The sequence below is a fragment of the Bos indicus genome, chromosome 11, assembly GCF_029378745.1.
Source record: "Bos indicus isolate NIAB-ARS_2022 breed Sahiwal x Tharparkar chromosome 11, NIAB-ARS_B.indTharparkar_mat_pri_1.0, whole genome shotgun sequence".
NCBI classification, from domain to species: Eukaryota; Metazoa; Chordata; class Mammalia; order Artiodactyla; family Bovidae; genus Bos; species Bos indicus.
Window position 1 is genome coordinate 48387153 of NC_091770.1, and position 27760 is coordinate 48414912.

Here is a 27760-nt window from a genome sequence, read left to right on the forward strand (position 1 = left end):
AAGTATTCTGCCCGTTGGTCTTACTACTTTATTACAAAACAATTATAGGGATTTTCCCGTCAGTCCAGTGGCTAAGAATCTGTTTCCACTGCAGAGGACAGGTTAGAACCCTAGTTCAGTTCAGTTCAGTTCAGTTGCTCAGTCATGGATGACTCTGCGACCCCATGCACTGCAGCATGCCAGGCTTCCCTGTACATCACCAACTACTGGAGCTTACTTAAACTCATGTCCATTGAATCAGTGATGCCATCCAACCATCTCATCCTCTGTTGTCCCCTTTCCTCCTGCCTTCAATCTTTACCAGTACCAGAGTCTTTTCAAATGAGTCAGGTCTTCGCATTAGGTGGCCAAAGTATTGGAGTTTCAGCTTCAGTATCAGTGCTTTCACTGAATATTCAGGACTTATTTCCTTTAGGATGGTCTGGTTGGATCTCCTTGCTGTCCAAGGGACTCTCAAGAGTCTTCTCCAACACCAGTTTGAAAGCATAAATTCTTTGGTGCTCAGCTTTCTTTATAGTCCAACTCTCACATCCATATATGACTACTGGAAAAACCACAGCTTTAACTAGATGGACCTTTGCTGGCAAAGTAATGTCTCTGCTTTTTAATATGCTGTCTAGGTTGGTCATAACTTTTCTTCCAAGGAGCAAGTGTCTTTTAATTTCATGGCTGCAGTCACCATCTGCAGTGATTTGGGAGCCCCGAAAAATAAAGTCTATCACGATTTCCCCATCTATTTGCCATGAAGTGATGGGGCCAAATGCCATGATCTTCATTTTCTGAATGTTTGGTTTTAAGCCAACTTTTTCACTTTCTTCTTTCAGTTTCATCAAGAGGCTCTTTAGTTCTTCGCTTTCTGCCATAAGGGTGGTGTGATCTGCATATTGGAGAAGAAAATGGCAACTCACTCCAGTATTCTTGCCTGAAGAATCCTGTGGACAGAGGAGCCTGGTGGGCTGCCATCTATGGGGTTGCACAGAGTTGGACACGACTGAAGTGATTTAGCAGCAGCAGCAGCAGCATCTACATATCTGAGGTTATTGATATTTCTCCCAAGAATCTTGATTCCAGCTTGTGCTTCATCCAGTTTGGCGTTTCTCATGATGTATTCTACATATAAGTTAAATAAGCAGGGTGACAGTATATAGCCTTGACATACTCCTTTTCCGATTTGGAACCAGTCTGTTGTTCCATGTCCAGTTCTAACTGTTGCTTCTTGACCCGCATACCAGATCTCTGGTAGGGAAACTGATATTCTGCATGCTGATGTGGTGCAGAAAAAAAATTATAAATCTGTTACATATTAAAAAATATCTTAGGAAAAATATTTCAAAATTAATGAAGACTTCCCTGGTGATCCAGTGGCTAAGACTCTGTGTTCCCAAAGCAGGGGCCCAGGTTTGATCCCTGGTTAGGGAACTGGATCCCATACGCCACAACTAAAAAATCCTGGTTGCCACAACTAAGACCTGACACAAACAAGTAAGTAAATTAAAAAAAAAAAAAAAATGAGAAGAGTGGCATTGTTTAACCTTTTTTCAAGTCTCTGCAAGGTCTGGTTTAATAGAAAGCTGGATTTTGAAATTTGCTTATGCATTCAATTTGTTGTGGTATCACCTGTCACCTAGTGTCTGGAAAAACTCTACAATTATGAATAACGAGTAAAAAACAGCAAATATCTAGAATTATGAAGGTTGTTTTGATTTTATGGACCCTCTTTATGGGTTTCAGTTTCACCAGGAGTCCTGGACTACCACTTTGAGAACGTCTGAGTTAGTTATATTTCAGTTTCTCTGGGTTTTAGGGTAGACAAGAGGCTGATGAGCTTGAACTGCTATTGTTGCTATCTTGATCTACCTACGGTGGCCACTTTGAGCCATAAAACATGAATACAGGCTGGAAAAGTACTCTGAGACATTTCTTAAGGATCTTTGAATTGCGAGTGGGAGTCGCCTAAAGTTTTGAAAGAGGGAATGAATTAAATTTCTAAGTTACTTTAGGAGAGACCATTTTAAAGCAAAAATAAAAAAATTTTACATTGCACGTGGAAGATGAGGATTAAGGACTTGGTTAAACTAGAGGTTAGGAAACTACAGAAATTGCCAGTAGTGGGCAGGGATGGGTGGAGAGGTTGTGGTGGCAGTTGAAGCATAAAATTAATAATAAAAAAAAAAAAATGGGAGCTGCTCTGGAAGCTGTTAAGTGATAGCAGTATGAAATGGTGTAATATAATTACAAAAGTACTCTGAAAAGCAATGAACCTATACAAAAATAAGTAATTACCTGGTTTTAGATAATTTTCAAATCTATTTCTCTACTTTATAAATGGGATTTGGTAGCATTAAGACTTGAAAGTACTTTGCAAATGCAACAGATACACAAGTTTAGTTTCCACTATACTGTGATGGTAAGATCATTATTACTACTAATAGTATTGAATATGTTGCTCAATATTTAATACGTGTTACCTTTATTTTCATACTGTTCATGGGGTTCTTGGCTAAGATCAAGTGGCTCAGATGGTAAAGCATCTGCCTGCAATGCAGGAGACCAGGGTTTGATCCTTGGGTGGGGAAGATCCCCTGGAGAAGGAAATGGCAACCCACTCCAGTACTCTTGCTTGGAAAATCCTATGGTCAGAGGAGCGTGATAGGTTACAGTCCATGTGTCTCAGAGTCAGACACGACTAAGCAACTTCACTTTCACTTTCATGGGGTTCTCAAGGCAAGAATACTGAAGTGGTTTGCATTCCCTTCTCCAGTGGACCATGTTTTGTCAGAACTCTCCACGATGACCCATCTGCTTGGGTAGCCCTAAACGTCATGGCTCATAGTTTCAATGAGTTAGACAAGGCTGTGGTTCATGTGATCAGATTGGTTAGTTTTCTGGAATGCAAAAGTAGGAAGTCAAGAAATACCTGGAGTAACAGGCAAATTTGGCCTTGGAATACAGAATGAAGCAGGGCAAAGGCTAATAGAGTTTTGCCAAGAGAACACACTGGTCATAGCAAACACCCTCTTCCAACAACACAAGAGAGACTCTATGCATGGACATTACCAGATGGTCAATACCAAAATCAGATTGATTACATTCTTTGCAGCCAAAGATGGAGAAGCTCTACATAGTCAGCAAAAACAAGACCGGGAACTGACTGTGGCTCAGATCATGAACACCTTATTGCCAAATTCAGACTTAAACTGAATAAAGTAGGGAAAACCACTAGACCATTCAGATATGACATAAATCAGATCCCTTACGATTATACAGTGGAAGTGAGAAATAGATTCAAGGGATTAGATCTGATAGAGTGCCTGAAGAACTATGGACGTAGGTTTGTGACATTGTACAGGAGGCAGTGATCAAGACGATCCCCAAGAAAAAGAAATGCAAAAAGGCAAAATGGCTGTCTGAGGAGGCCTTACAAATAGCTGAGAAAAGAAGAGAAGTGAAAAGCAAAGGAAAAAAGGAAAGATATACCCACTTGAATGCAGAGTTCCAAAGAATAGCAAGGAGAGATAAGAAAGCCTTCCTCAGTGATCAATGCAAAGAAATAGAGGAAAACAATAGAATGGGAAAGATAGAGATCTCTTCAAGAAAATTAGAGATACCAAGGGAACATTTCATGCAAAGATGGGCACAATTAAGGACAGAAATGGTATGGACCTAACAGAGGCAGAAGATATTAAGAAAAGGTGGCAAGAATACTCAGAAGAACTATAGAGAAAAGATCTTCACGACCCAGATAATCACGATGGTGTGATCACTGACCTAGAGCCAGACATCCTGGAATGTGAAGTCAAATGGGCCTTAGGAAGCATCACTACGAACAAAGCTAGTGGAGGTGATGGAATTCCAGTTGAGCTATTTCAAATCCTAAAAGATGATGCTGTGAAAGTGCTGCACTCAATATGTCAGCAAATTTGGAAAACTCAGCAGTGGCCACAGGACTGGAAAGGGTCAGTTTTCATTCCAATCCCAAAGAAAGGCAATGCCAAAGAATGCTCAAACTACTGCACAATTGCACTCATCACACACACTAGTAAAGTAATGCTCAAAATTCTCCAAGCCAGGCTTCAGCAATATGTGAACCATGAACTTCCAGATGTTCAAGCTGGATTTAGAAAAGGCAGAGGAACCAGAGATCAAATTGCCAACATCCTCTGGATCATCAAAAAAGCAAGAGAGTTCCAGGAAAAAAAGTCTATTTCCGCTTTATTGACTATACCAAAGCCTTTGACTGTGTGGATCACAATAAACTGTGGAAAATTCTGAAAGAGATGGGAATACCAGACCACCTGACCTGCCTCTTGAGAAACCTGTATGCAGGTCAGGAAGCAACAGTTAGAACTGGACATGGAACAACAAACTGGTTCCAAATAGAAAAAAGAGTATGTCAAGGATGTATATTGTCACCCTGCTTATTTAACTTATATGCAGAGTACATCATGAGAAACGCTGGGCTGGAAGAAGCACAAGCTAGAATCAAGATTGCTGGGAGAAATATCAATAACCTCAGATATGCAGATGACACCACCCTTATGGCAGAAAGTGAAGAAGAACTAAAGATCCTCTTGATGAAAGTTAAAGAGGAGAGCGAAAAAGTTGGCTTAAAGTGCAACAGTCAGAAAACTAAGATCATGGCATCCGGTCCCGTCATTTCATGGCAAATAGATGGGGAAACAGTGTCAGACTTTATTTTTGGGGGCTCCCAAATCACTGCAGATGGTGACTGCAGCCATGAAATCAAAAGACGCTTACTCCTTGGAAGGAAAGTTATGATCAACCTAGACAGCATATTAAAAAGCAGGGACATTTCTTTGTCAACAAAGGTCTGTCTAGTCAAGGCTATGGTTTTTCCAGTGGTCATGTATGGATGTGAGAGTTGGACCATAAAGAAAGCTGAGAGCCGAAGAACTGATGCTTTTGAACTGTGGTGTTGGAGAAGACTCTTGAGAGTCCCTTGGACTGCAAGGAGATCCAACCAGTCCATCCTAAAGGAGATCAGTCCTGGGTGTTCATTGGAAGGACTGATGTTGAAGCTGAAATTGCAGTACTTTGGCCACCTGATGCAAAGAGCTGACTCATTTGAAAAGACCCTGATGCTGGGAAAGATTGAGAGTAGGAGAAGTGGACGACACAGGATGAGGTGGTTTGGTGACATCACCGACTCAATGGACATGAGTTTGAGCAAGCTCCCGGAGTTGGTGAAGGACATGGAAGCCTGGCGTGTTGCAGTCCATGGGGTTGCAAAGAGCTGGACACGACTGAGACTGAGCTGAACTGAACTGAATCTTCCTTAAGCAGGATGACTCCCTGAAGGGCTGCGAAACGAAAGGAACGCGCAGAGACCACACCATTGTTTACGTAACTTTCGGCAAATCCATTTCTTTCTACGAAATATCCAGCTGACAGAAATGGCTGAGATGGTTTCTTGCTTAAATTCTCGACGAGTCACACCTGCCCGGTTCCAGGGCGGACCAAAGCCGGAGTTTCCGATCCACTGCCAGCCCTCCCGTTTACCTAGCAATCTACATTTCGGGTAACAGAGCCGACTTCTCAGCGCGACCCGGAAGGAGAAATCTCCCTTTCCGCCTGGAAAGGGCCCACCCTCTTCGAATGGCCGGGACCGGAGCAAGACGGGGCTGCGCGTGCGCAGTCGTTGGCTGCCCTTCCGGTACGCCCGGCGCGGAGGCGGCACGGACGCAGGCACGCACGGACGTACCGTGTACCCTACACGCGCCGCCGCCCTAGCTCCCAGTTACACCCGCAGCGGCGTCAGCCCAGTAAAGATGCTGCGAGCCTGTCAGTTATCCGGCGTGACCTCCACCGCCCAGGTGAGGACGGGGGCGCTGGGAGACAGCGCATGGTGAACTGACTTTCGCCAACCAGCAGAAAATAAGGGAGGCTTTGGCTTTGCCTAGGCCCCAGACAGAGGCGTGTCTCCGGGCCGCCCTTATCGCGAGAGTCCTGGGTGGGCCCGTGAGGCAGTTAATTCGGGAGTTAGGTGGACGGGAATGACTGGAGGATTATTGCTGAAGCGGGATGGGGCGTGGAGAAGAGAAGGTGGCGGGGAGGCGGGTGTAGGACGGGAGGCACGGCTTTGGGGACGTGCCATCCAATCAGCCCCTCGCTGCCTCAGTCTAGGACCAATCGAGGCTGCTGGCGCCCGGGTCGCCGGTTCGGCGCGTAAGTGGTTTCGCGGATCCAGTGGTTGAAGGTCGACGGGGGGAAAACTACATTTCCCAGCGGGACACGCATATTCTTGGCTTGTTGCACCTTAAGGAGGTGCCTGGACTGCTAGAGACCGAGTTTTAGGGGTCAAGGTTGTAATTATCCAGGAAGGACTGCCTTTCTTTTCGTAGCTGAGAACGGCTCTTGAGCTATTCTTACTCTGAATAAAAAACAGAGTAAGAGTTAGAGCTTCTAGAACTCGAGGAAGGTTAAGCGCCTGACCTTGTGCTAGTTTCTGAGATTAGCCTGAGGATCTCTGTCTCTAGGTGCTAGTACAACTTTGGCAGACGTCCAAGGAGTTACCTTTATTTCTGCATAATTATCACAGTAATTTTGGAGAAGGAAATGGCAATCCACCCCAGTATTCTTGCCTGCAGACTCTCATGGACAGAGTAGCCTGGCAGGCTACAGTCCATGGGGTCGCATAGAGTCGAACAGGCCTAAGCGACTAAGCACACACATCAAAGTAATTTACTGAAATTTAAAATAGTAAACCTACTTCCATTGCTCACAATGGAAAGAGAATTGGTATTTTGGCAAAATGTGGAATTTACAAAACAGGTTCTGTGACTTGAGCAATTGAGCAAGGTCCCTGGACTCAGTGGGTTAGAAAAGTCAATTTTTTTCCCCCCCAAGTTTGCTTCTCTTCCATTTCCCCTTTCGTTTCCAGGGTAAGAGAAACAGGCTGTTCCGTAGGAAAGTGGAGTGTGTATTAGTTTTCTACTGCTGTGTGTACATAGCAGGTAGCACAGATGGAGCAGCCTAAAACAGCACCCATTTATTACCTTACTGTTTCTAAAGGTGAATGGTTAGGGTTATCTGCTTGCTGTCATAAAGGGGTCCAGATGTGTCCCTCTCATTTGGAGCTCAGGGTCCTCTTCTAAGCTCCTTCAGTTTGTTAGCAGAATTCAGTCCCTTGCAGCTGTAGGGCTGAAGTCCCTGTTTTCTTGCTAGCTCTCACCTCACCTACCTGGGGGCGGCCTGAAGTTCTTTGCCACAAGATTCTCAGAAGCAGATTATAACATAGATGTTTACTTTCTTGCAGGCTACCATGAGCTTGTCTCTCAGACTTTAATATCTCTTCCCTTTTTATGATTTCCAGACCTAGGTTTAAAAGGCTTATGTGATTAGGGCAAACCCACCTGGATAAATCCCTTTTGATAAATCAGGTCAACTGATGAGAAACCTCATTACATCTGTAAAATCCCTTTTGCCTGTACAACTCTAATCATGGGCTTAACCACTGGGGACAGAGATCGTGGGAACCATCTTAGAATCTGGGCTACCAAAATGCCCAAGTGGGCCTGGGAGTATGCAGGAAGCAGAGCAAACTTTCAGGGCAAAACTGTAGAGGTGTATCTTTGGGGTCCTCCTTTCAGGCCCACTATTCCTTATTTTGCCCAAAGGTTACAGCATGGTTGTCACTGATCTATCTCCTCAGTCTACCCTAGGGTCAGTTCTTTACCTTGTTGTTAACAAAGGCCTTTAAAAAAGCACATGGACTGGACCATGCCATGTCCTCCAGTGACATCCCATCATATCACAATAAAATCTCAACTCTTTACCTATCCACAGGGCTGTTCATGATCTGGCTCTTTGCATATCTTATTTTTTTACTCTGCCTCATTCTGTTCTTCTGATTACCTTTTCATTTGCTGTTTGCCCTGAAGTCCTCCCACACATCTTTGCTTAGCTCACTCCATTCAGATATTTTCTTAGATATCACTTTTCTTTCAGAGAGGCCTTCCCTATCTAAGACACCTCTGATCACTTTCTCCTTCTTTGCATCACTCTGGAACCTCCCCTTACCCTACTTGGTTTTACTTTGTAGCTCTTATACTTCCTGACATACTGTGTATTTATTATGTGTTTTCCACATTAAAATGGAAGCTCCTCAAAGGGACTGTATATCAGTACTCATAATAGTCCCTAGCTCCTAATAGATGCTCAGTAAATAAACATGTCACAAGTGTGACATGTTTGACTGAAAGATTAATGTGTTCTGTGACTTTTTCTTGATTTCCATAAGAGGATGTTCAGTTCAGTTCAGTCGTTCAGTCGTGTCCAACTCTTTGCGACCCCATGAACCACCGCATATGCCAGGCCTCCCTGCCCGTCACCAACTCCTTGAGTCCACCCAAACACGTGTCCATTGAGTCCGTGATGCCAACCATTTCTTCCTCTGTCATCCCCTTCTCCTCCTGCCCTCAGTCTTTCCCAGCATCAGGGTCTTTTCAAATGAGTCAGCTCTTTGCATCAGGTGGCCAAAGTATTGCAGTTTCAGCTTCAACATCAGTCCTTCAACATCAGAACACCCAGGATTGATCTTTAGGATGGACTGGTTGGATCTCCTTGCAGTCCAGGGGACTCTGAAGAGTCTTCTCCAACACCACAGTTCAAAAGCATCAGTTCTTCGGCTCTCAGCTTTGTTTATGGTCCAACTCTCACATCCATACATGACCACTGGAAAAACCATAGCCTTGACTAGATGGACCTTTGTTGGCAAAGTAATGTCTCTGCTTTTTAATATGCTGTCTAGGTTGATCATAACTTTCCTTCCAAGGAGTAAGCATCTTTTAATTTCATGGCTGCACCGTCTGCAGTGATTTTGGAGCCCAGAAAAAGTCAGCAACTGTGTTGATGTGACCTCCCTTTAACCAACCTCCATAGGTTTTAGAACTTCTCTAGAGAAACTTGGCTCAGATGGTAAAGAATCTGACTGCTGTGCTGCAGACCTGGGTCCATACTTCGGTTGGGAAGATCCACTGGAGAAGGGAATGGCAACCCACTTCAGTATTCTTGCCTGGAAAATTCCATGGACAGAAGAGATGGTGGGCTATAGTCCATGGGGTCACAGAGAGTCAGACACAACTAAGTGACTAACACAAAAAGAGAAACAGAACCGACAGGATGAGTATATAGATAGACTTATTATAAAGATTTGACCCATGCAGTTGTGGAGGCTGTCAAGTCCAACATCTGTAATGGAGGCTGGCAGGCTTGATATGTACATACCCAGAAGAGATGGTCCATTTTCAGTCTGAAGGCTGGCAAGCCAGAGACCCAGGAAAGCTGATGGTGCAGTTTTGGTTGAAGGCAGTCTGCTAGAGAATTGCCTCTTGCTTGGGCAGGCTGGACTTTTTGTTTTATTCAAGCCTTCAGTTGGTTGGGTGAGGCCCACCCACATTGTGGAAGGCAACCCACTTTATTTGTAGTTCACTGATTTAAATGTTGATCTCGTCCCAAAACACCTATTTTGACATATAAAATTAACCACCTCAGCTGACTCTGATTCTCAGTGTCTGGAATTAGTCATCCATGGGGGTATTCAGCAGGAATGAATTGCTCTTTCTTTGCCAGAATGAGCTTCAGAGCTCTGATTCTTCCTCACTTGCCAGACCTGACACCATTCATCTTCTCTTAGTCTCAGGACTGCATGGCCAGGTCCAACCTTTTTTGAGGTGGACACGGGGTTTGGAGGACCCGGGCTTTCAGTCTAGCCTCACCCTCTCCCAGACTATAAATTTGGGAGTGGTCACTGCATATGCATTGATCTTAAAAGAGAAGGAGACATTATTATTCTTGAGGATTGACTTAGCTAATTTATTTAACTAAGACCAAGTTTGATAGCAGGGCTAGTTTAGGACTGAACTTGTGTGTGGATATTTTTAGCTATCATCTTTTAGAATTCTTTCTTTTCACTAGGATAATAAAACACTGTTGCTCAGTAATAGATGTAGGTAGCGAGGTGTACATGGTAGAAAGGAGTTTAATATATGATGCAGCCTGTTTACTTCTATGGATATTAGAATCTTTTTTTATTCATTTTTATTTCTCTAGATCAGTTGCTTTCAAACCATTTTGAAATACATTTTACATTGTGACTTAGAGTACATGATTGAGAATGTATAGGTAATGTATATCCACACATAGATGCAGAGGAAACTAGGGAAATGTCACCTTCCTGCTTCTGCCATACTGATGAATATCTGCCATTTCTTTATCATAACTGAAGAGCCCTTTTTCTCCTAGATCTAGAATATGAATTTACTGAGAAATAATGCTACTTTCATGTCAAATTTACTGTATTTTTGTGTGTGATATATTTTAACCTTAATGTATGATTCCTATATAATATTTTTAGTTAACTATAGAAAAAGTTGTTGCATATTAATCTGTATTTCAAATGTAGAACTGGCCATTAATATCTGGATGTCTTTTGTTTGTGTGGGAAGAATTCTTATGACAGATTTCAAAAATATCAGTTACAGCTACCCTCTAGTCTAAAAAGGAAAACTGCAACCTCCAGATAGGGTTTATATGAGGGGCCTTGTATTACAGTCTCTGTTTCCAGGATTGTGGTTTCCTTTTCTATGTTCACTGTAGTTTGGTAGGGCTAAGGAATTAGTGGTCTGTATCAAAACATCACATGAAAATTGTGTGTTTTATCTCTCCTTTTGTTTGTTTGTTTTGTTTGCTAAAATCATATTTTTATAGGTTGGAAGTAGCAGCACTAACCTTACAACATGTATTACAAATTTATATGTCAAGGCAATTTGTTTTGAAACAGCAATGTCTTTTCTATATTGTTGCTTATTATTAATAAAAGGTATTCCAGAATTAAGAGGTGTCCAGTATCTTTTGTGTTAAAGTTAGGATATTTAGTTTGTATGAATAAAGAGAGAGTTTAGTCTGGTGCTTAAGAAAGTTTTGGAGGTAGACCTTGGATTTGGCAGTGGTTTTTTTTTTTTTTTTTTGAGAAGGCAAGAGAGATTCTTTACACAAGTGAATCGGATGCTTTTCTGTCCATGTGTTCCCTAATCACACCATCACGGAAATCCAGCCAGCCAGCCAGCCAGCCACCATCGTTTCGCTCCTTTTCTGTTCTCTACATTTTGAATGGCGAGTGAGTGAGTCTTTCAATGGTTTGAGAGGAGTTTGGAATGTCGTGGGACCATGGTACTTTTCAGCCATGGATGAACGTGACGGCTTCTTTTGTCCGCTTCAGCGTTCAGGGTTATCCCGAACTCCCCCTGCCGAGTGAGGCCTGTGTGTCGCTGTGTGCTGGAGGACACCGTGCTGTCCACATCTTGATCTTGGACTGAACAAAACCACCGTTGGGAGTGTGTTCGGTTGCTTGGCTTCGTTTCCTTTCCCTATGGCACTCACCTGACCGTCCTGTCCACTCTTGGGATCTTTCATCTCCCCCTCCCCCTCAAGGCATTCGGGTCCTTTTCTTTCTCCTCCTGCTCCTCCTCCTCCTCCTCCTCACCCTAGATCCCCCCCCCGCCCACACACACACAAGTCCCACTCTTCTCAAATGGACGTCTAACTGACTGCCAACGTTTTGTTTTTTGGCAGTGGTTTCTTAACACAGGACACCAAAAGACACAAGATAAATTTGATTTCACAAAATTAAAAAATTTTTTGCATCAAATGACACAAGAATGAAAAGAATAGGAGGGAATGTTTTCAAATCATATAACTGATGAAGATCTAGTATCCATAATATGTAAAGATCTCCTACAACTTAGGAACAAGAAGACAACCCAAGTAAAAAATGGGCTAAGGACTTAACTAGACATTTATCCTGGGAAGATGTATAAATAGCCAACAAGCACTAGAAAAGAGCTCAAAATCCTTTGACATTAAGGAAATGTAAATCAAAACCACAGTGAAATAGCCACTTTGTAGCCAACAGGATGGTTCTGATAAAAACAGAAAATAACAAGTGAGGATGTGGAGAAATTGGAACCCTCATACTTCACTGTGGGAGTGTAAAATGGTCCAGAGTTAAACATAGAATTACCATATGACCCTGCAGTTCCACCCCAAAGAACTGAAAACAGGTATTCAAACAAAAACTTGTAGGTGAATGTTGATAGCAAAAGATAGAGACAGTTCAGATGTTCAGCTGATGTCTAGATAAACAAAATATGGTATATCTATACAACAAACTAGTTCATTCAGTTTGAACTAGTTGCAAACTAATTTCACAAAAAGAAATTAAGTACGAGTTACATACATGATACATGTGACAACATAGGTGAACCTTAAAAACAAGCCACAGAAGGCAACATATTGCATTATTCCATTTGTACCAAAAGTCCAGAACAGGCTCTGTAGAGCCAGAAGGTAGATAATTGCTGCCGGGAGCTAGGGAGAAGGGAATGTGGGGAGACCTGATGGTACAGGAATTTATTTTGGGAGTGATGAAACTGTTCTGGAACTAAATACTGGTGATGGTTGTATAGCATTGTGGATGTACTAAATGGCACTGACATGCACTTTAAATGGTGACTTTTATAAATGAATCTTACAGTGCAGAGAAAAAGCACCAAATAGTTGTAAATGACCTGATATATGAAATGTGTGCATGCGTGCTCAATCATGTCCAACTCTTTGCCACCTTATGGACTGTAGCCTACCAGGCTATGACATTCTCCATCTGTCTATGAGATTCTGTCTATGAGATCTCCATCTGTCTATGAGATTCTGTCTGAGATTCTCCAGGCAAGAATACTGGAGTGGGTTGTTGTGCCCTCCTCCAGGGGATCTTTCTGACCCAGGGATCCAACCCGTGTCCCTTACATCTCCTGCATTGGTGGTGGTTTAGTCACTAAGTCATGTCCGACTCCCACGACCCCATGGACTATAGCTTGCTAGGCTTCTCTGTCCATGGGATCCTCCAGGCAAGAATACTGGAGTGGATTTCCATTTCCTTCTCCAGGGGATCTTCCTGAGCCAGGGATTGAACCTGGGTCTCCTGTGTTGCAGGCACATTCTTTACCAACTGAGCTACGAGGGAAGCCCTCCTGCATTGGTAGGCAGGTTCTTTATTACTAGTGCCACCTGGGAAGCCCTCCAGGTAGATATCTAAAGATAGATAAATAGATGTGTGTGTGTGTGTGTAATATTAAAAGTAATATAACACGTAATAAACTTGAAGTCGTATCCATTGGCCAGAATTGGGACAGTTTGAGTTTTTAAACAGATAATAATTGCAGCTGGTTTAAATCCATCAAAAGTATTTAAATCTATGAGTTGGTAAAGATCCTGTTTTGCTTTGTGGTAACTATATAAGGCACCTTGAGCTTGGGGTAAAAATTTATTGCCTCACTCAGTTCTGGGGGTTCCCGGGCTTCAGGTGGCCAGTTTGGTCAGCATCCCTTGTGAGGCTGTAGTCAGGCAGTGGCTAGGGTTAGAGTCATCTCAGAGGCTTCCTCACTCCCATGTCTGACAGTTGATACTGGCTGCAACTGAGACCTCAGCTGGTGCTGTTGGCTGGAACACTTACATGTGGGGTTTTACATGTCTGGGCTTCCTCACTGTTTGGTGGCTGGGTTCCCAGAGCAAGTGTGATGAGAGGCAGAGCCAGGCAGAAGCTGTGTTCCCTTTATGTCCTCCTGGTTTCAGATGTCACAGAGGATCACTTACTGCCCTTATTAGTAAATTGATAACTTAGGCCTGTCCTGGTTCCAGGAAATGGTGCATAGATGTCAGTTTGATGGAGGATAGCGAGTTGCTGCTGGAGAAGGCGATGGCACCCCACTCCAGTACTCTTGCCTGGAAAACCCCATGGACGGAGGAGCCTGGTAGGCTGCCGTCTATGGGGTAACACAGAGTTGGACACGACTGAAGCGACTTAGCAGCAGCGAGTTGCTGGAAGAGCTAATATTACAGGAAGTATTACTGTAGTCAGTTTTGGATAATATGGTTTGCCCTGTAGCCACAGCAACTCACATCCCTCCCACATGCAGATGTGTTCACAACCTTCCTTAGAACCCTCCAGAACCTCATCCCATCACAGCATCAGACTTAGACTAATAGACCAGGATCTTGTCATCAAATCAGTTCCCTTTGCACACAAAACATCTTGGATGTGATCCCCTGGGTGCAGTTCCTTAAGTGCTTTTCCTTTCAGTCTAAAGACCTGTAAACTAAAGAGACAAGTTATCTGTTCCCCATGTGTCCTATGCACAATATAGTGTGACACTCCCATCCCAAAAAGCAGAAAAAAAGAGACACACAGCATCACTGTTCGTAACAAATGTCAGATCTATCTGGCATGAGTTGCTGCTTGCTTAATTAGGACTTAGTCCTTCTGCTTGGCAATGTTTCTCCTTAACTCTTGGGCTCCTTAACCCTCTGGGCTTCAGGTTTCACTCCTTACATTATCCTTCCTATTCTAGAAATGTAGCCTGTTGGCAGCCGAATTGTTTTCTCAGACTTATGTCTGTTTGTAGACGTTCTGGAGTCCAAAAACTTCAATTCATTTTGTACTCTTTCCCCTTTAGTCCAGGCTGGCCTGTTTTTCATCTTAGTGACTTTGTGGGTTTCTTTTGGGTCTTTCTGGGGTTTACTCCATTAGACAAAAGCCACACCCATAAATCTGACTAGGATAAGCTGTTCTCCATTTTAGGCTCCCTGTGAGGCTACTGTGGTCTGAAACCCTCTAAGATTCTCAGCAGTCCTGTTGTTTAATAAAAGGAATATGGGTTGCATACTCTTAAGGCTGTCCTTAGCGAGCCTTTTCTCAGTGTAAAAAGTTCTATGAGGAGCACCTCCTGAGATCTTTCTGAGGTCTTAAAGGATCTTTGCTAACTGGAGAGGCTAAAAATGAGAAACAGTATCATTTTTTAACCCACCAAGTACTGGGTCCTTTATATTTTCTTCAAATTTTGCTTGCAAGCTAAACAGTTTTTTTGGTTTATGTTTTAGAAGCTTGACTTTATCCTTATTATACTCTGCTTTTGAAAGGAACCAGTTGGCACTTGAGAACATTCTGCTTGATACTCTGTCTAGCTAACACCCAAAAAAGATGTCCTTTTCATTATAGGGGACTGGAATGCAAAAGTAGGAAGTCAAGAAACACCTGGAGTAACAGGCAAATTTGGCCTTGGAATACGGAATGAAGCAGGGCAAAGACTAATAGAGTTTTGCCAAGAAAATGCACTGGTCATAACAAACACCCTCTTTCAACAATACAAGAGAAGACTCTATACATGGACATCACCAGATGGTCAACACTGAAATCAGATTGATTATATTCTTTGCAGCCAAAGATGGAGAAGCTCTATACAGTCAGCAAAAACAAGACCAGGAGCTGACCGTGGCTCAGACCATGAACTCCTTATTGCCAAATTCAGACTGAAATTGAAGAAAGTAGGGAAAACCACTAGACCATTCAGGTATGACCTAAATCAAATCCCTTATGATTATACAGTGGAAGTGAGAAATAGATTTAAGGGCCTAGATCTGATAGAGTGCCTGATGGACTATGGAATGAGGTTCGTGACATTGTACAGGAGACAGGGATCAAGACCATCCCCATGGAAAAGAAATGCAAAAAAGCAAAATGGCTGTCTGGGGAGGCCTTACAAGTAGCTGTGAAAAGAAGAGAAGCGAAAAGCAAAGGACAAAAGGAAAGATACAAACATCTGAATGCAGAGTTCCAGAGAATAGCAAGAAGAGATAAGAAAGCCTTCTTCAGCGATCAATGCAAAGAAATAGAGGAGAACAACAGAATGGGAAAGACTAGAGATCTCTTCAAGAAAATCAGAGATACCAAAGGAACATTTAATGCAAAGATGGGCTCGATAAAGGACAGAAATGGTATGGACCTAACAGAGGCAGAAGATATTAAGAAGAGATGGCAAGAATACACAGAAGAACTGTACAAAAAAGATCTTCAAGACCCAGATAATCGCGATGGTGTGATCACTGACCTAGAGCCAGACATCCTGGAATGTGAAGTGAAGTGGGCCTTAGAAAGCATCACTACGAACAAAGCTAGTGGAGGTGATGGAATTCCAGTTGAGCTATTCCAAATCCTGAAAGATGATGCTGTGAAAGTGCTGCACTCAATATGCCAGCAAATTTGGAAAACTCAGCAGTGGCCACAGGACTGGAAAAGGTCAGTTTTTATTCCAATCCCAAAGAAAGGCAATGCCAAAGAATGCTCAAACTACTGCACAATTGCACTCATCTCACACGCTAGTAAAGTAGTGCTCAAAATTCTCCAAGTCAGGCTTCAGCAATATGTGAACCATGAACTTCCTGATGTTCAAGCTGGTTTTAGAAAAGGCAGAGGAACCAGAGATCAAATTGCCAACATCCGCTGGATCATGGAAAAAGCAAGAGAGTTCCAGAAAAACATCTATTTCTGCTTTATTGACTATGCCAAAGCCTTTGACTGTGTGGATCATAATAAACTGGAAAATTCTGAAAGAGATGGGAATACCAGACCACCTGATCTGCCTCTTGAGAAATCTGTATGCAGGTCAGGAAGCAAGAGTTAGAACTGGACTGGTTCCAAATTGGAAAAGGAGTACGTCAAGGCTGTATATTGTCACCCTGTTTATTTAACTTATATATGCAGAGTACATCATGAGACACGCTGGACTGGAAGAAACACAAGCTGAAATCAAGATTTCCGGGAGAAATATCAATAACCTCAAATATGCAGATGACACCACCCTTATGGCAGGAAGTGAAGAGGAACTAAAAAGCCTCTTGATGAAGGTGAGAGTGGAGAGTGAAAAAGTTGGCTTAAAGCTCAACATTCAGAAAACGAAGATCATGGCATCCGGTCCCATCACTTCATGGGAAATAGATGGGGAAACAGTGGAAACAGTGTCAGACTTTATTTTTCTGGGCTCCAAAATCACTGCAGATGGTGACTGCAGCCATGAAATTAAAAGACGCTTATTCCTTGGAGGGAAAGTTATGACCAACCTAGATAGCATATTCAAAAGCAGAGCCATTACTTTGCCAACAAAGGTTTGTCTAGTCAAGGCTGTGGTTTTTCCTGTGGTCATGTATGGATGTGAGAGTTGGACTGTGAAGAAGGCTGAGCGCCGAAGAATTGATGCTTTTGAACTGTGGTGTTGGAGAAGACTCTTGAGAGTCCCTTGGACTGCAAGGAGATCCAACCAGTCCATTCTGAAGGAGATCAGCCCTGGGATATCTTTGGAGGGAATGATGCTAAAGGTGAAACTCCAGTACTTTGGCCACCTCATGCGAAGAGTTGACTCATTGGAAAAGACTCTGATGCTGGGAGGGATTGGGGACAAGAGGAGAAGGGGACGACAGAGGATGAGATGGCTGGATGGCATCACTGACCCGATGGACGTGAGTCTGAGTGAACTCCGGGAGTTGGTGATGGACAGGGAGGCCTGGTGTGCTGCAATTCATGGGGTTGCAAAGAGTTGGACACGACTGAGCGACTGATCTGATCTGACTCTTGTCTAGCTAAATCCGTCAATTCATTAGATAGTGTGTACTAAATCTCTTCAGACTCTTTGCAACTCCATGAACTGTAGCCTGCCAGGCTTGTCTGTCCATGGGATTCTCTAGGCAAGAATACTGGAGTGGGTTGCCATGTCCTCCTCCAGGGGATCTTCCCAACCCAGGGATCAAACTCGTGTCTCCAGCACCTCTTGCATTGGCAGGCGGATTCTTTACCACTAGCACCACCTGGGAAGCCCCTTCATTATGTACAGCAATGCCTGATTTTCTGTTTTCCACATCTTACCATTGTGAGAGTTTTGATAAACTTCTACCACTACATACAAAGATTCCTTTTTCCTCCAGGTTCCCAAAATATTTTTCATGCTTTTCTTAAGCCCTCACCAAAACAGCTTCCATGAAGATCATTAGGCTTCTGCTAACAGTCTCCTCAAGCCCCTTCCAACTTTCAGTTCCACCCCCCAGTTCCATCCCAAAGTCATTACCACATGTTTTATGTTTGGTAGTAGCACCCCATTTCCAGGTGCAAGCATATGGTTGGTTATAGCTGTATAACAGTTCACCCCAAACCTACTGGTATTAATTAACCATAACATTATTTGTTCTTTTACAGTAAGTTATATTTATTATTATACAGATAAAGATTATATTGTATTATATATGCATATGGTTCCAGGTGGTGCTAGTGGTAGAGCCCATCTGCCAGTGCAGGAGATCCTAAGAGATGTGGGTTTGGTCCCTGGGTTTGGAAGATCCCCTGGAGGAGGGCATGGCAACCCACTCCAGTATTCTTGCCTAGAAAATCCCATGAACAGAGGAGGCTGGTGAGCTATAGTCCATGGAGTCACAAAGAGTCAAACATGACTGAAGTGACTTAGCATACACGTGTGCATATATACATATAAGGAAATAATATATAAGTAAATATTTATCTTTTCATTTCTAAGGAGGTTACATTAGGAGGTTCTTGGGATCGTTTAAGCTTACAGGGTTCTGGGGAGGTGGCAAAGTTCTAGAAAAGCATGTGAAACGTGGCAAGTTTTGGAAAATACAATCTGTCACAATAAATGGAAACCAAAAAACCCTGCAATTGTTGCTCATCAGAGGATAACTGGATAAAAGGATAGAAAGAATCAACCATTTATCCTTCCTTTCCTCCATAAACTACTGCTGAGTAACTAAATTGTAGATGATGGTAAGCATCTCTTTATTAAATATGTCAAATTATAAATGAAAAATAGAATCAGAGTCCACTTTTGGCAACTTCCAATAAATTAATGGATCTGGACATTGTAAATCAGTACAGTTGATAACATTACACAAAGAGAGACAGGCGGGCATTGTGTGCCTCCATAGTGGAAGAAAATACCACCATGTAAAGTCCTGCCAAAGAGAGTATACCTGAGTCTGGTCAAGTGTCTGGTTTCCGCTCCAGGTTGCAGGAAATACAGAGGACTAGCATATTTTAAGTTGCACCTCGAACAGAATCCGGTCTGTGGAAAATTCCGCAGACCAAACAAGCAGATTCTTCCAGTAATTACTGGAGGAAACATCTATGGAGTAAAAGACTTGAGGATTAAGAGACTTAAAAGATATAGGTGTATATGTATATATATTTACTAGGCAAGATTAAACTTTGTATCTAGGGATTCATACGTGTATGATAAAACTGTAAAAAGCTTCAATTTCCTGACTTTTAAAGCTTTATTTGAAATATAAAATTTATTATAGACTATGCAGGTAGCCAATTTTTAAAATCAGGAGCCACTATTTCAGATTAAAAAAACCTATTAATTTGAGTCAGTATTTTGTTTTTGTTTTTTTGTTTTTGGTATAGAGGTATGAAACGTATTGCTACTATTTTTTGGTCATAAAAGGTAATTTTTTTTTCACGTTTAATCTCTTCTTAAATCAGGGTGCATATTACAGTTGTTATAGTTGTTTAATTGAAAGCTCAGCTATCAAAACAACAAAAGCAAGAAAATCCAGAAAAATTCTGAGGAAAAAAAAAGTACTAGAAGAGAGGACTTGCTCTACCAGGTTAAAACCTAATTGTAAGATGCAGTGTTTAAAACATTGTGGTATTTGTCTATGAATAGAAGTGTGTGAATAGGGTGGAACAGTGGAACAAATTAGGAAATCTAAATGCACCAAGAAATTGAGTATATTTTAAGGTGGCATTTCAAATTGTTGAAAGAAATGGATTATTCAGTTTGTGATTTAGATATTTAGGAAAAAATAGTTTATCTATACCATATACTTTACACTGGATTCAAAGATTTAAACGTAAAAAAAATTAAACCATCAGAGTAAAATCATGCAAGGATTATTTTATAATCAGAGTGTGCTAAGTGAAATACATCAGAGACAAGTACTATATGATATCACTTACATGAACAGCAGGACACTTGTGTACAAGTTTTTAAAAATTGCAGCATTACTCTTAGAAGCCCTGTGTGAACCTTCTCAATTGCATCCTCCTTTTCTCTCCAGAAAAAAGCTACAGCTTCCCTTGTGGCTCAGTCGGTAAAGAATCTGCCTGCAGTGTAGGATGCCCAGGTTCGATCCCTGGATTGGGACGATCCCCTGGAGAAGGAAATGGCAACCCACTCCAGTATCCTTGCCTGGAAAATCTCATGGACAGAGTAGCCTGGTGGGCTGCAGTCTGTGGGGTCACAAAGAGTCAGGCACAACTGAGCGACTAACACTTACTTGCTTACAATAAAAAGAAGCAGACTCACAGATAAAGAGAGCAAACTAGTGGGTTAAGTGGAGAGGAGAACCAGGAGAAGTAAGATAAGGGTAGGGGACTAAGAGGTATAAACTTCTGTGTGTAAAATAATAAGCTACAAGGGTATATTGTACAACACGGGGAATATAGCCAATAGTTTACAATAACTATGAATGAAATAACCTTTAAAATTTGTGAACACTGTTTTGTAAAGCAGAAACATAATTTTTTTTTTTTTTTTTTTCTGCTCAACACATTTTATTGCTAAGGACATGTAAAGCAGAAACATAATATTGTACATCACCTATGTTGTTGCTGTTATTTAGTCACTAAGCTGTGTCTGATTCTTTTGCTACCCCATGGACTGTAGCCCATCAGTCTCCTCTGTCCATGGGATTTCCCAGGCAAGAATACTGGAGAAGGTTGCCATTTCCTTCTCCCAGGAACTGAACCTATGTCTCCTGTATTGATTGACGGATTCTTTACCACTGAACCACCAGGGAAGCCCACATCAACTATATTTCAATTAAAAAAAAAAAGTGGTCTGGAGAATTCCCTGGTGGTCCAGAGGTTAGGACTCCATGCTTCTACTGCCAGGAGCCCAGATTCAGTCCTTGGTCAGGAAACTAAGATCTCACAAGCTGCATGGTGCAGGCAGTTGGGGGAGGAGAGGTTTCATAGTCCCTTTTTTTTTAAATCTTAAAAGTAATTTTATATGAGTCTTGGGGTGTAGGATGTGTCACTGTTTTTAAGGATCTGTAAATATGTTTCATGGTAAGTTGGTTTATGAAAGTAAAATAAAATTTTAAGAAAGACATTTGTATTTGTAGTAAAAGGATTTACTTCCCTACCCTAAAAGCCTTCTGCTAAGTCGCTTCAGTCATGTCTAACTCTGTGCAACCCCATAGACGGCAGCCTACCAGGCTCCCCCGTCCCTGGGATTCTCCAGGCAAGAACTAGGTTCCTGTAACTATTGGTTGTAATGTTTGCTTCTTCCCCCCTAGAACTGTCTTTGTGGGAAGTTTGTCCTCCGTCCATTGCGACCATGCCGCAGATACTCCACTTCAGGCAGTTCTCGGTATGTAGCATATCTCCCTGTAAACAGACTTTTAACTGTGTGCTGAAGTGTGTGTGTGTGTGTGTGTGTGTATTCATTCCTTGAATATGGGAATATCTACTTAAAATCTTGTTTTTTAAAGGGCAGAAACACTGGAGTTTTCTCATAATAACTTTGGAGCATATGTATCTGTAGGTGAAAATTTGTTATGGTGCTCCTTTTGGCTCTTTGGTGCTTGGATGTCATCCAAGGTAGACATCCTCCGCCCCCTGTGCTGGCTTCCATTATATGGCAAATAGATTTATAACTAGAACTCAGCACATTGAAACTTAAAAAGTATTTGTTAGTTCTTCTTAATATTTATTTTATTGTATTTACAGAAATGCTTAATTAAGGGAGAGGAGCTTTGAAAATTAGTGATACTTGTTTTTGGGGTTCAAAGGAAGCCTCATGAGTGTGAACATGCTAAGTTTTAAGTATGAAAGAGCCGATTGCTTCATTCTTCCTATCCTAGATATTAATGTATTAAGGAAAAATTATTCATAAAGAAATGTTATTTTTTATTTTGGACATGTTAAAAAACAAACCAGGGAAAGGTGATGTGCAGCGTGTGGAGATAAACTGGGCTGCTGTGATCTGAGTCAGTGGTAGAGAAGTGGAGCTTAAAGGTGTTTGAGACTTAAGGTTTAGGAGAGTAAAAAAAAAAAACAAAATAAACCTGTGTTTCCTATTTCTTTCACTTAGGTTGTCTGCTAGCAAAATTGCTGGAGCTGGCATTTTGTTTGTTGGTGGCGGTATTGGTGGCACCATCCTGTATGCCAAATGGGATTCCCATTTCCGGAAGAATGTAGAGAAAACCATACCTTACTCAGATAAACTCTTTGAGATGGTCCTTGGTTCCCCACCTTACACTGTTCCATTGCCAAAGAAACCGGTAAGAGTTTTAAACCGTTTCAGTTTATCCTGTGGAATACTTTGAAAAGCAGGTTGCTTGCTTTCATCTTGAAAATATTTTGCCAGCATTGTTTGTCATTTTTCTTTAACTTGAACTAATGTTTCCTAAAGGATTTTTATCCCTTTGGAGTCCCATAAATGCTCTCATTTAGTCCACATCACATAGAAAATAATTATGTGGCCCACAGGTTAAATGGAAGGGCAGCTTGGGCAGAAGTAACCCTGGCTGCCCTGCAGACCCAAGGGGTTCTGTGTCAGCCTCCAGCACTGCAGCTCTCAGACTCTGACTTAGAACGCTAAAAGCATAAACGAAGAATGGCCATGACACCAGGATCCCCATGTTATAGTTAGTCATGGCTCCTTTTAGATCACAAAGCAGTCATAGAATTTTCAGCTACATACTGATTCAGTGATGGGAATATCTTCCAGTATTCCCGGAACTTTGTGCATTTTCTTCAGTTTCATCTTTTCTCCATGAGGCTTACAAATTTTTTTTTTTAACATTGTACATATTCCTTCTTTCAAACAGATGCTTGAAAAAAAGATTGATGAAAGAGAACATGAATTTTGCTGATTTGGTATTGGGTATTTCCATAGTCTATGAGGTTGAATGTGGCTGACCAGTTCTTTGTAAGAAACTGGTTAGAGATCTTTTCTCCAGTATGTAGCAATGTCTTGAGACCAGACCTGTGACAGAGTTACTATATGGAAAAGCAGGTGTCCTTTGACTTTTCCTGCCCCTTCCCCAAATGATACAAAATGTTCTACATGGTTTATTCATCCGTGTGAACTTTAAAGTGTTTATGCTGGCTCAGGAAGATAGAGTTGCAGCTTCAGTAGAAGCAGAATCCTATGGCTAAAGTCCTGGGTCTGTTCTGAGCTATGTGACTTGGGAGAAATAGCTGGAAGCATCCAGGAGCATAGAGTCAGGCTACACAGTTCAGAGTAGTGTTCTTTTCTCCCTGGACATGACTTCCAGGTGTCATTCTCAATAGCCTTGACCTTTTCTTGCTCCACTTTTGCTGCCCTGCTGTTAAAGGTCAGAAATAGGGTAAGAATGGTGGCAAGACAAATAAATATTAGAGTTTAGGGAGGGGGGTTCAGGATGGGGAACACGTGTACACTCGTGGTGGATTCATGTTGATGTATGGCAAAACCAATACAATATTGTAAAGTAATTAGAGTTTAAACAAGAGAGGATAGCAAGCAAAATATGGGCAACTGTGAAGGTGAATCCAAGAATTCTAACCTAGCTACCTGATAGCTTGGTACAATCATTAATATTAAAAAAAGCAAATTAAGAAGAGTGCAAGGGCTTCTCTGATGCCTCAGTGGTAAAGAATCCGCCTGCCAATGCAGGAGACACAGGTTCGATCCCTGATCTAGGAAGATCTCACATGCTGTGGAGCTACTCAGCCCATGTGCCACGACTGTTGAGCCTGTGCGGTAGAGCCCAGGAGCCACAACTGTTGAGCCCACGTGCCGCAATAAGAGAAACTGCCACAATGAGAAGCCCGCACACTGCAACAAAGAGTAGCCCCTGCTTACCGCAGTTAGAGAAAAGCCCGTGCAGCGATGAAGACCCAGTACAACTAAAAATAAATAAAGTTATTAAAAAATAAGAATTTTAAAAAAGACTGAAAATTTCGAGGTTGTGTAATGCAGACATGCAGAGCTGACAAGTGGAAGTGCCCAGCAGGTCAACAGTGCTGTCCCTCCTTACACACAGCATTTCTTTCCCACCTCCAGGCTCTGCCCCACCAGTCACTCTTAACATCATCTAGGCCATCCTTTTATTAGTTTTAGAGAATCTTCTAGAATAAGTGTTGTGGTGTTTTCATGATATTTTCATTGTATCACTTAATCAGGGACTTTGATTCCTGTTGTTTTAAAGACAGAATGTAAAAACAATTAAGGCTTTGAGATTGTCTCATGGTATCTCATGGTATGAATAAGAAAAGTGAAGCCAAGAGTGGTTAAATGTTAGCTTAGGAGCTGGCTGTTGGTTCCTTTATTTCTGTGGTTTGTGGTTTTTGCTGGTTCTTCCGTTGACATTCGGTACCCTTGGCAGTGTGGCTCTTACTACACTCTGCCTTTAGCTCTGTATGGTCCTGCGCATAAATCCTTGCTCTCCTACTTGTTTACCGTATGGCTATGCCTATACTTTTCATTCGTGTATTTACTCAAATGTCAGTCAAGTGATTATTATGTACCAGGCATTGTTCCAAGGTCCTTGGTAAAGCAGAAGACTAAACAGAGATCCTTTCTATTTGTATACCTCTTCCCATGGTTGTCTTCTACCCAGAATGACTTCCTTTCTTTTGTCTTCTATTGTTTTCTTCAAGACTGGCATTCTTCACTACACAGACCAAAGTCAGTTTTCTCTCACCTCTGAATTCCAGTAGCAGTTAGTGTTTTTATTTTTATTTTGTCCCATTTATTCAGTACTCTCAGTTGTTGTGCATTGTTACAAACATGTCGATTTTAGAAACTATACACTTCATTTGATGGTAACCCTTTTAGTGTCAACATGGTTATTTATGCATAGACAGTAAATACTGAGAGAAGATGATCCTAAAGTGTTGTTTCACATGGTCAGTTTATTGTCTCATTATAGACACAAATACTGTATCTGAATTATTTTTTTTTCTTTTAATTAGAGAATAATTGCTTTACCATGTTGTGTTGGTTTCTGCTGTACAATAACGTGAATCAGCCTTAAGTATACATATATTCCCCTCCCTCCTGAACCTCCCTCCCACCCCTCCACCCCCATCCCACACCTCTAGGTCTTCACAGAGCTCTAGGTTGAGCTCCCTGTGTTATATACAACTTCCCACTAGCTCTATGTTTTACATATGGTAATGTATATGTTTTAATGTTGCTCTCTAAATTTATTCCACCCCCTCCTTCCCCTGCTAAAATCTTTTTGATGAGCGTAGACGATAACTTCCCTAAATGGTGATAAATGTTATATACCTGAATAGAATGTAGTACTATAAAAATGTCATTTTTCTTAAATATATGTGTTTCTCTCAAATCTCTTAAATATGTATGTATTTGAGAGAAGTAATATTTTTATGATATGTATGTGTGTATACATAAATACACACACAGATCTAATAAAATTTCTAATTGATTTTTCCAGAGGGTGAGGAATTAGACAAGATTTAAAGTTCACATGGAAGAATAAGGAATGTACAAGACTGGTCAAGGACATTTTGAAAGTGTTGGGTTAGGGAGTCAGATGACACTTGCCTTTCCAGATACTGACTTTGTTATAATTCTACTGTTATAAACAAGAAGATTTTGACATAGGAATAGAAATTAGAGAAATAGAACAACTGAGTCTACAAATAGATCATATTTGTACACAAACACATACATGTTCATTGTGAGAATGTGAGTTGCTAGAACCTTATGTCAAAGTGATAATATCTTAAAAATATACGAGTCCTCTGACCCAGTGTTTCTTGTGGCAAACTGTCCTGCAGACATCATACTCTAGTGCTTTTCAGTTGTCTGTGGACAAGAATGCTTAACAAAGAACAGGAAACAGTTTGAATGTCCATGAATAGTGGAATAATAGACCCAGATTATGGAATTTGAAATTCCACTAGGATATACAATTAAATTGGGATATTATTCAACTAAAAAGAATTTCTTAACCTGGAAGCAAATGAGTTGTTGTTAAATGAAAAAAATATATTAATGTGTTGTTAAATGAAAAAAGCAAGTTATATAATTACCTATTTTAGATTGTTTAAAGAAATGAAAAACTGCATATGTGTATATACCTGAGCGCATGGGTGGAAGGATAGATTTCAGGGCATTAGCAGTGGCTTCCTGAGAAGCCTGGAAGGAGCAATGAAGAGGCTAAATAAAACAATGCTTTATCTTGATACTATTTTGCTTGTTATAATGAGCATGCATTTCATGAGATAAAAGTAGTAAAAATTTAATAGAAAGTGGGTATATTTCTGATTTCTGGTAGTGACAAAATTCAGAACCATTTCTATTATGGTTGAGTAGTCATCTTAGGATATCCGAGTCCCAATGCCAAGTTCTTGCAAAAGGGAGACCGCATAGATGGTAAATGAAAATATTTCTGTTACTCAGTAGTTTTCTCTGGCATATCATTTGACAGTCCTGTTCATGAATGGTGCCTTAAACTTAAAGCATGTGGTTATTAAGAAAGAGGAAAGCAGGCATTAGAATTGCATCATATATCTTGGAAGTGCAGGTGCGTGAATCTTGGAGATTAAAGAAAGGAAAAATGAATTTTTATTTTTACTGAGAGCTTTTTAAAAAATGTTTGTTTCTAACTGAATGTATTTAGAAGACACCATAATTGGATTTAGAAAGTGAATGGAAATAGCCTTCTCAGTGTTGTACACATAAAAGTAATGGTTATTTAAAAGGAAGGTCATATATCAAGTACATTAGTTACCTTAGGAGAAGTTTTTGTTACTATTAAAATATGGACTACTTTTGGACTGCATTTTCCTAGTATGATGGGTTCTCTTACTGTGGTTAATAAAATACATTGTTGTGAATTATTGATAACTCCCAAGCTTTTTACTACTTTTTAAATAATACAAGTTACTGTATGCTGCCTTTTTAAAAAACACTATTTATGTCTGAAACGTTAAATGTTTTTCATTTCCAAGATTCAGTCTGGTCCACTGAAAATCTCTAGTGTATCAGAGGTAATGAAAGAATCTAAACAGCCTGCCTCACAACCTCAAAAACAAAAGGGAGATACTTCAGCTTCAACAACAGGTACCTATATTTAGAATCCTTCTTTTAAAATTGTGGGTAAATGAATTGTTTAATGTATTTGTACCCATGGTCAAAGGTGAGGGGGTCTGTCCCCACGAAGGAGTCTTCCCTCACCCTGGGAAGGAATATTCTCATGTGTCTTCTTGGCCCTCATTTAGGTGTTGAGTGGGATATGGAATGGGGCTTTTGTTTTTGAACAGCTACTGAGTACTAGTAAGAACAAGAATTGGTCTTGCTTGAAACACAGTTACTTTTTTTCCTTTTCTCTGACTCCTAGTTTTTCCCTCTCTTTAGATTTTAATATTTGCTCTCTTTCCCCACTTCTTTTTTCTACTTGTTCACCAATTCATTCTCCTCTCTCCTGTCTTAGTGATCGAAGTATCTTAATCTAGGTTTTGATATGCAGGTATTTTTTGTCTTCATGATTTGTAAGTAATCCCACACCAATTTACAGCGTTTACCTCATCCTCACCTGTTCAGCATACATTTGAATGTATTGTTTCTCTGTACTCACTTCTGCCTTGATGAAATCACCTTCCATTCAGTATATACTGAGTTTCTATTGTGTGCCAAGTGGTGGGTGTCTTCTAGGCACTGAGGTTATAGCCATGAACAAAATAGTAAAAACAAGCATACAAATGCTGTGCATATTTCTTAGTGGGATGAGGGGAGGGAAATTGTATACGATGCACAAGTAATTTATGTATAAGTGAAAGTGAAGTCGCTCAGTCGTGTCCGACTTTTTGCGACCTGTG

General features: G+C 41.2%; 1 protein-coding gene across 8 annotated transcripts in view; it reads left to right on the forward strand.

The window, feature by feature from the left end:
• Window positions 1-5658: 5658 nt before the first annotated feature.
• Window positions 5659-27760, forward strand: part of IMMT (inner membrane mitochondrial protein) — a 42617-nt gene continuing 20515 nt past the window's right edge. For 4 of the 8 annotated variants that reach the window (XM_019970307.2, XM_019970309.2, XM_019970310.2 and 1 more), the window contains exons 1-4: window positions 5670-5834; window positions 21217-21290; window positions 22014-22203; window positions 26894-27005. In XM_019970307.2, the coding sequence (XP_019825866.2) occupies window positions 5790-5834; window positions 21217-21290; window positions 22014-22203; window positions 26894-27005 (421 nt within the window). In that variant the 5' untranslated portion in view covers window positions 5670-5789. Of the gene's footprint in view, window positions 5835-21216; window positions 21291-22013; window positions 22204-26893; window positions 27006-27760 lie in introns of all 8 variants that reach the window. The other 4 variants (XM_019970306.2, XM_070798808.1, XM_019970308.2 and 1 more) reach the window with 2 other exon arrangements.